Here is a 9,518-nt window from a genome sequence, read left to right on the forward strand (position 1 = left end):
GCACTAATATCAAGATATATACACCTTGTAGGAACCTCATTCCCTTTATCTGGCTAGTTATTTTGTCCAATTAATCTGGTTAAATGAATTCCGCAATGATTATTACTCTTTGTGTTTTACTGTTCCCTAATTTGTATTTTACTTCTTTTACCTCCCCTCCACAATTACTTTACACCTATTGGTGTGATTGATCCTTTACTATCTTTTATCTTTATCCATATGAATTCTATTTTTGTCTTGTTGACAACCACATCCCCCTTTTCAACTTTTCCGTCTCTATATTTTCTAAACATGTTAAATTTTGCACTGTTTAATTTCCAGGCCTGATTTTGTTTCTATAATCACGTCTCAGTAATTTCCCCCATGTAGGTTTCCCTCGACCTATGATTATCTCCAACTCCCCTACTTTAGAATGGACACTGGGTGTATCGCTGTACAGACATTCTATTTCATTTTAATAGGATTTTCTCTCATTTATGTTAACCATTTTTAAGGCTGGCATAGACAGATTTATGATCGCTCCTGTAATTAAGGGATTTGGGGAGCAGGCAGGAAAGTGGAGTTAAAACCCAGGACCAACGAGGATCATATTGAATGGATGAGAAGGCTCGACAGGCTGTCTGGTCTACCCCTGCTCCTATTTCTTGCTGTCTTGTGTATTTTTTAAACTCCTATTCTATAACTCAATTTAGAACATAGAACATAGAACAGTACAGCACAGAACAGGCCCTTCGGCCCTCAATGTTGTGCCGAGCCATGATCACCCTACTCAAACCCATGTATCCACCCTATACCCGTAACCCAACAACCCCCCCCCTTAACCTTACTTTTATTAGCACACTACGGGCAATTTAGCATGGCCAATCCACCTAACCCGCACATCTTTGGACTGTGGGAGGAAACCGGAGCACCCGGAGGAAACCCACGCACACAGGGGGAGGACGTGCAGACTCCACACAGACAGTGACCCAGCCAGGAATCGAACCTGGGACCCTGGAGCTGTGAAGCATTTATGCTAACCACCATGCTACCCTGCTGCCCTCTTACCATTAATGTTTTCCCTTGTTTTCTTTCCTGTGTTCTCCTGCCCTGCTTTGTTAGGGTGGCATGGTAGCACAGTGGTTAGCATTGTTGCTTCACAACACCAGCATCCCAGGTTTGTTTCCCAACTTGGGTCACTGTCTGTGCAGAGTCTGCACGGTCTCCCTGTGTCTGCTTGGATTTCCTCCAAGTGCTCCGGTTTCCTCCCACAAGTCCCGAAAGACGTGATGTTAGGTAAATTGGACATTCTGAATTCCCCCTCTGTGTACCCGAATAGGCGCCGGAATGTGGTGACTAGGGCATTTTCACAGTAACTTCATTGCAGTGTTAATGTAAGCCTACTTGTGACAATAATAAAGATTATTATTATTATTTGGCTGCTTTCATTTCTTATAAATCCTTCCCTTTTAAAGCACTTCCCACCTGTCTGTGAGGACAAGGGTCCCATCCTGATTCAGGTGGAACTCATCCCATCAGTACAGTTCCTTCCTGTTGGAGAACTGGTGCCAACACTTTAGCCACATGTTAATTCTTCTGACCTACTGCTTCTATGCCAATTTTCACATGACTGGCAATAATCAGAGAGTATTAAGCTTGGGCTGCTCCTTTTTGTTTCAGAGTCTAACTTCTGACACTCTTGCAGCAGGACCTCCTCCCTGTTCCTACATAGACCACAACAACTGGATTCAACCCTTTCCTTTCCAGCTGATGTGAGATATCCCTTGCCCTGGTACTGGGCAAGCAACACACTGTTATGTTTTCTTGTTCTTGGCTAAAAAGAATGTGATCTATGCTTCTAATATTGGAGTCTCCTATTATAACCACATTTCTGTTCTGTTCTGCATTGCGATCTTGCAGTCTTTCGTCTTGTCCTGACAAATAATGAGTACATTGTGCCTGTTGGACAGGACCATTGCCTTCAGGACCTCCTTCTCAACCTCTCCAAAATCCCCTCTATCCGGTTTCATTTCAGTCACGACCACCCTTTCCTGAAGCTGTGTTTTACTCCAGGGTGTGGCTGTATTCTGGATAAAACTCTCCAGAAATTAATTTTCTGGCCTGGCGAGATTTCAGATGGAGACACTTTCTGCAGCCATACTTGCTCTGGATAGCCTTGCCAAACACAAACTTCCTTATTTTGCAGCCTAGAAACTGAACATGTTCTGCCATATCTTAGACTAGCTGTGTTTTATTTATTTAATTAATCAAGGTAACATTGATCTTTTTCTTAGTCCCTGGATGACTAATTAATTTGCATTGCAGCTGTTACTCTATAAACAGTTAAAGTTGCTTCTACAGATCAGTATGCACCTGAATAACTGGCAAACCCCGATATTCGTTCCAATTGCAAAACCTATTACCTGCAATGTACAAATTGACACCTGTGTATGGTGTGTCCTTTTACACATTACAACTACTAATTTTGCTCATTATTGTTTCACTCATACCTCATTCAGATATTTATTTTGTAGTCCCAGAATAGACAAGTACAGGGAAGGGAGTATTCCTTTACTCAAATATTTGATAGATCTGAAAACCACCTTGTCTGTGAAAGAAATTATACAGTTTACTAGCTTATTATAGTTTACTATCTTATTATTTATAACCTAGATATATTTACCTGAGAAAAACGAATTGTAATACAGTATAATGTACTTTTCTAAATATTTATATATATTACACTGTCATATAATTTAACTGTGTTTTGTTTGCATATTGCCAAGAATAAATTGCTAAATGATATGAATCATCTCAATGATGGGTTGTGATAAAATATTTTAAGTAAGTCACAGTGTGCGCACCTGTGGTTAAATGTGGCGAACAAGACCGATAAACAATGTTTCCAAATGCATTTGTTGTCTGAAATCCTTGATACTATTTTTGGTTTACTGTATAGAGCCAGTAAGAAGTCTTACGACACCAGGTTAAAGTCCAACAGGTTTGCTTCAAACATTAGCTTTCGGAGCACTGCTCCTTCCTCAGGTGAATCTCCACATCATGCAGAGCCAGTCAGAGCAAGTTGATTAAGGATTCTATTGAGGAATAATATTTTATTTGGATTTTATTAAAATAATTGGCAAATGATTAATAAATAGACCCCAAATCCTTTCTTCAAATGTTGACCTGTTCACTGGCTTATTCTGTATCTGCTGTGTTAGGCTTTTATGTATCAAGTGTTGAGATACAAAAACAAATGAAATTGGGATGAGGTTTAGCACAGGGCTAAATCGCTGGCTTTGAAAGCAGACCAAGGCAGGCCAGCAGCATGGTTCAATTCCCGTACCAGCCTCCCTGAACAGGCGCTGGAATGTGGCGACTAGGGGCTTTTCATAGTAACTTCATTTGAAGCCTATTTGCGACAATAAGTGATTTTCATTTAATTTACATTAACTGCAGTGTGTTAAAGGTGGTGGCCACTTTCATATTTGCAGGTGGTATTTGTTCTACCTCCATTGAAACTTTAGTGGAAAACCTCTTTCTCACTGCCTACTTCCATTGAAATGGAGCTCAGCAATACAGGGCTCTATGAATATCGTGCAGTGCAAGGTCATGCACAATGAGGAATCGGTTCTAACTCTGTAAGTGAATGGGGCTTCAGTGAGTAAAACTTTGGCCCTGGATGTCCGGTATATTTGAATGATTCATTTTTGAAATGATAAAGCTATTTTGCTCCTTTGACTCATTAAAACATGAAATCGGTCCAGCTGGCCACAACGTTTTTTAAAAATAACCCCATTGCTTGGCAGAGCTTCATTCCACCTGATTTAACGTACCGTAGTGCTGTGATATCTGAAAGAAGCCAATTCTAAAGGTCATTCTCAGGATATGGAAGTCAGTATCAAAGGCAGTATGTCATGCTTAGCGCTAGCCAACATTAAGGTATTGAGTGAGCTGCCTTCTCGCACCATTGCAGTCCGTGTAGTGAATGGACTCTCGGTGCTGTTAATAGACGTTTCCAGGATTTGGGCCCGTTGACAATGAAGGATTGGGATGGGCGACACTTGGTGGGGAACATGGAATAAGATGGTATTTCCATTCACCTTTCCAGATTGAGGAAGTCGCGGATCTGGGAAGAAGGCAAGTTACTGCAATGCGTCCTGAAAGTAATACACATATTTATTTTTTCATCATCAAAGGTCCCCAAAATTCTACTAAATATATATACAAAACTGGAGATAAAGTAATCAGTCCAATTTTAAAAATAAAAGGTAGTTCCAACTCAGTTAAGATGAAACGAGAGACTAAACGATTTGAGTTCCTGAAACCTGGTTTAACATTTCCACTGGAATTTAAGAATTGGTGGGAACAACTTAAAGGCATCGCTCTTTCTGAATATGAAATCTCCCAGTAACTAACATTTTGATGTTAAACGTGTAAAGTGCTATTGTTCCGCTTATACAATTATTTTTCAAATAAAGTACAGCGAAAATCGGTTTTATAAAAACAACTGTACATTTTAAAGAATAAACGATAACCACAGAATATAAGGTTGAAAACGCATTAAAGCAAATACCGAATTGAAAGCATCCACGCTGGAACATACAAGGTTTGAAAAATAACTCGGCAACACTGTTGGAAAGCGACTAGTTTCTTCTCCTGCTCTTTGTAATTTCACAATTTCTATATCGCTAGATAATACTGCTGGTTCTCCATTATTCATTCTGAATGTGCTTTCAGTCATTAGAGGCTAACGTGCTGGGGTCGGATCCCATGTTACAGAACGTGCAGAATTGGTCCATATTGTGTGTCCATTGGAGTCCTCTGTTGGGGCAGCGATGCAGTGCATCTTTTCCCCACTCCCTCGCCCACTCTAGAAATGTTGCCGCGAGCTTTGTCCTGCAAAGCATGCAGTTAAGACACGGAAACTTCAAAAGAGGCTTGATGGGCTGCTGACGCCTCCCGTTGGCACAGGCCACCTTATCCGCCTGGCGAAGGGCTACCTCGCTGACACCCACTCCTGGAGGGAGTTGAAGTGGGAGTTGGCTGCTTCTACTAGGCTGTAGTCCCACACAGCCTGGAAGTGGCCGCGAGGTCTTTGCTGTCCATATCTGATCTTCCCGAAACCACGAAAGGCCAGGTCTGAAATGTGAAATGAAAAGGTTAGAATAATAATGCACTGGCCCCGAATGACAGCGGCGCAGTGCACTCCCGCAAACCCCTATCAATTCATCTATTCAATATCAAATAACATTGGAAACTACACACAGATCGAGTTGGACAAACAATCAATCCGATACAACATGCAATTAACCTAATACAAGAAGGGATTACTGGAATTGAGTTGCCAAACAGGCAACAAGCTCTCATCAAGCGGCAGATTTGAATTGTAAAACTTACGTTTAGTAATTGAACTAACACCAGGAAAAGATATTGCGATGTTCCTACCGATTCATAGATTCTAAGATCATTAAATTAAAATTACCAATCAGTTCTTGGTATATCGAGTTGCACGATTGGAAATACACAAAAACATTTGTTAACTATGTTTGGTAAGTAATTATAATATCTGCGAGACCATCAGTTAAAATGTTCTCTGGACGAAACAAAGTCTAAAAAAAGAGGAATTTTCAATCTTTTATCTTGAGTCACAACCTGAAGGCATTTCTGTAATTCTCTGTATTTTCAGGTTAGCCCTTCAATTGCGAAATGCAAGAAGTATTTTCCTCCACTAGTTTCAAAACAATGTCGATCCTTTAAGATCTGTACTTACCAAATGCAGCTGCCCCCGTCAGTCCCACAGTTCCTACCCCTAACACAGACTCAGCTATCAACCATGCAGAAGACATTCAGAGGTGGTGTATATAGATTAAAAATTCAACATCCAATGGCATTAGCTCACAAAACAATCATTTTTAGAAATAAATGAGTGTGTCGAAGCAAAATAAAGGGAAGTTATTTGGAAGGTGACGTACTTTAACTCAATGGAAAGAATACACAACTGTAACATTTTGATTATTACCGTGAAAAAGTTCTCAATAATAACTGTGAAAATATAAGATATATCATTGAATTATTTGCGCTTGTATAGTTGCCATTTTCGGAGTCTCCGGATCTGGACAACATAATGGTCACACTTTCCACACGACCTCTGTTATCTGAATGATATCTGACAGTCACCTTTTTTATTTGAAGATTTTTCCACAGAGAGAATGCATCGCATATTGGTCACTGATGTATCGGCAACACATTCGAGAAGCTGTCTGCTTTTAGTTTTCACGAGTTTGGGGGAAAGGGGAAGTTTGTTCGGGATTTTCTAATATCGTATTCTATCTAAACGTTCTTAGAAATTGTGTGTGATCGTGAAACGTGCAACTACTATGTTATGTATGTTACGAAGATGATTTTTGGAATTGTGTCAATAGATTTATAGGTAGTTATTTTTATTTCGATTCTAAAAGTGTGGAGTAGCTGATAACGGTGCACCTGTCTGTTTTCTAAGATTGATCATCAGCTCAGAGTATCTGTCCATTGGTCAGTTTCCTCTCTGTGCTGGAGTGTGGAATCTTGCAATGGTGCAACATAGAAACAGGTATGGCACACATTACTGTCCTAATGTTGTCTAATATAAAATAATCAATGCTTGCAATGTACAAAATCTCCATCAGGGGCTGGTTTAGCACACTGGGCTAAATCGCTGGCTTTGAAAGCAGACCAAGGCAGGCCAGCAGCACTGTTCAATTCGCGTACCAGCCTCTCCGAACAGGCGCTGGAATGTGGCGACTAGGGGCTTTTCCCAGTAACTTCACTTGAAGCCTACTTGTGACAATAAGCAATTTTCATTGCATTTCATCTAAAAGTATACTTAAGTTGTAGCTGATCGAATTTAAATGCTGCTATTGATTTAACATCTATTCTGTGGTAGATGTTCTCATGTTTTAGCAGGACTTTAGATGAAATAAAATACGGATGCCCATTGAACACAGTAACGCCCCCATGTTATTTACACTTTATGCATTGAGGTCATTAAGAAATTAGATTCCCTCCGGTTACTGGTTGCTGCAGCATCCGCATGTTCTTACCAGATTTACCGGATGGACGAATCCGTTTTCATATTTATCATTTGCTAAGATTTGCCTTAAATGTGCGATGTAGCTCGCTGCCAGTCTGAGGGTGTCGAGTTTGGAGAGTTTGGTATCTGATGGCACCCAGGGGAGGCTGGTTTTTAACCGGGAGAAGGCTTTGCTCAGGACTCTCATCCTGGCCCTCTCCCTGGCGTTGGCAGCGTTCCTCTGCGATTGTTTCCCTTCTTTTCCGAGCCTGGGGGGCAGTTGCTGTTTCCTTACACTCCCTCGCCTCTTTGGCTTGGAGCCGCAGTCGGAGCTCGATTCATCGCTGTTTTCAGCCGAGACGTAGAATTCCGTGTCGTTCGACTCGTGTTTGAACCCGTTACACTGGAGATGGAGCCCCCGCAATTCCATTTCCCGCATGTCCTCAGTGTCGCTGACAGATCCAGTGGACATGGCACCAATCCGCTTGGAAAACTGGAATGAACCTCAAGTGAAAAGGGCTTCCTCCTCAAATTTGTTAAATACCAAAGGCACACGCAAAAAAGTTCCTTTGTGGAGACAGGAGACCCCGCCCCCAGTGCCTTAGCCTCGACTGTCACTTTTAAACAGGAAGTATCTGCTCTACATGGATCTAACCATTGGTGAACACTGACAGTCATATCCCGAAAACAAGGGCGTGGAAAAAAATGTTGTCTTCTTATTTATTGACTGATTCATATTATTAAAGGTCTGTTAAAACATTCCTGTACCTTACATTCATTCTGGAGCCTGAAGTTTCAATCGTCACTGAGATATCCGCCCTCAATGGTATGTTCCATCTGAGCTGGGATTTGAGTTGGAAGCCTCATCAATCAATTTAAAACAGTGTCATTTCGGGAGAAGGTGAATGCTACCGCAACAGTTTCAAATTAAATCAGACACCCACCACTCCATTTGTTTTCTAATCATCTGTAAAATGTCTGGATAAGTAAAGATCCTCAACAAGTGAATGCAATAGCACAAGCAATTTAAATGTAATGAATGAAACATATACATTGCATTAACGATCTTCCTATATTACCAGCCGCAAAATTATAGGGCAGAATCGAACCTCTTTAACCCTGAACAAGTCAAACTCCAGTTAAAATCTTTGATACTTATTTGTATAGAACTTTTTATAGTTTCCCGAAAATAGGGGTCATTGAGTAAACAATTGAAGCTTTAATAACCGTCATGATATAACGAATTTGGGATACGGTTTATCAAAGTCAAAAATGGATTAACCCTAAATTATCTGTAGTTTTTTAATGTAGTACTTCGCTTCGTTGTTGCCTTCATAAACACCATCAAGTCTGTATTGCTATGGCTTCTGCTGTCCATGTATGCATGTTGCTTGACGCCTTACACATTTCGCTAACACTCTTTCAATGTCAATTTATGTCTCCACAATGCTAAAGACGAGATTGGGAAATTACCAACAAACTCATTTGGTTTCTGCAACCTGCCAAATTAAGATTGATAAACAGTTAGCACTCTATTTAACATGTCTGACAAACATCTATTGTTTGAATGCAGCATGTCCACCCATCATTGTATAGAAATATAAATACATCTAATTGAATGCGAGAAGTTCGATACCGTGCACTTTGTATCTTCTGCCTTGCAACATATTTTATTATCTGTGTGTGTGACATTTATTTCTGAAGATTTGAAAATGTTGGCAGCCTCCTGATTGTTTGTGCAGGTGCGTTCTGGAGCGACCTCTTCCTGGAGATTTATTGCAGAATTGATTGATTTTGTAAACAGTTGTAGAGATCCTATCGAGTCCAGAACGAATTTAAGTCTTACTTTCGTATCTTGGGCTTTCTTCAATAATCGGGCCGCTGGGACACGACAGGAAAGACGTGGACTCTGGCCACATCTCTGGCGGCGAACGGAACTGTCGAGTGTCATCAGAGTGATCAGTCAGAACAGAGGCAACAATCCCCTTCAATAAATCATCGTGTGGAAATGGGAAATACTTTCCCCCCAAAGTAAGCGAGACCATATTTGTTACTGATAAACCTTTATGACTCAATAGTCGAAAATCAGATAACATCTGGATAACTTATAATTTAATACTTAATTAATAATTATAATTACTTAATTAATTATACGTAATTAATAATTATAACTATAATTAATAATTTGAGGGGCTGGTTTAGCACACTGGGCTAAATTTCTGGCTTTTAAATCAGACCAAGGCAGGCCAGCAGCACGGTTCAATTCCCGTAACAGCCTCCCCGAACAGGCGCCAGAGTGTGGCGACTAGGGGCTTTTCATAGTAACTTCATTGAAGCCTACTTGTGACAAATAAGCGATTTTCATTTCATTTCATTTTTATGACAACAGAAGTATTGGATTGTGATTTATGTGGGTCGGCTACATTCCAAAATGAATGGCTCATATTTAAAAATAGCCAATATACACCCACAGCGTAATTATTTAAAC

At 40.4% G+C, this 9,518-nt stretch overlaps 1 protein-coding gene across 1 annotated transcript; it reads right to left on the bottom strand.

Annotated features, from left to right (window-relative positions):
- Positions 1-4,137: 4,137 nt before the first annotated feature.
- Positions 4,138-7,752, bottom strand: LOC119972609 (transcription factor 21). Its single transcript, XM_038809598.1, has 2 exons — positions 7,062-7,752; positions 4,138-5,121 (listed from the first exon to the last, which is right to left on the bottom strand). The coding sequence occupies exons 1-2, from the start codon at positions 7,500-7,502 to the stop codon at positions 5,035-5,037; spliced, it is 528 nt and encodes a 175-aa protein (XP_038665526.1). The 5' UTR covers positions 7,503-7,752; the 3' UTR covers positions 4,138-5,034.
- Between the last annotated feature and the right edge of the window lie 1,766 nt (positions 7,753-9,518).

The sequence above is a fragment of the Scyliorhinus canicula genome, chromosome 10 (assembly GCF_902713615.1).
Source record: "Scyliorhinus canicula chromosome 10, sScyCan1.1, whole genome shotgun sequence".
NCBI classification, from domain to species: domain Eukaryota; kingdom Metazoa; phylum Chordata; class Chondrichthyes; order Carcharhiniformes; family Scyliorhinidae; genus Scyliorhinus; species Scyliorhinus canicula.

Bases quoted from the DNA above. Each gene is read 5' to 3' on its own strand.
- LOC119972609 (XM_038809598.1), bottom strand. From the start codon at position 7,502: ATGTCCACTGGATCTGTCAGCGACACTGAGGACATGCGGGAAATGGAA. The intron at 5,122-7,061 runs GTAAGAACATGC...TTCACATTTCAG, and splicing joins TCGTCCATCCGGTAAATCTG to ACCTGGCCTTTCGTGGTTTC.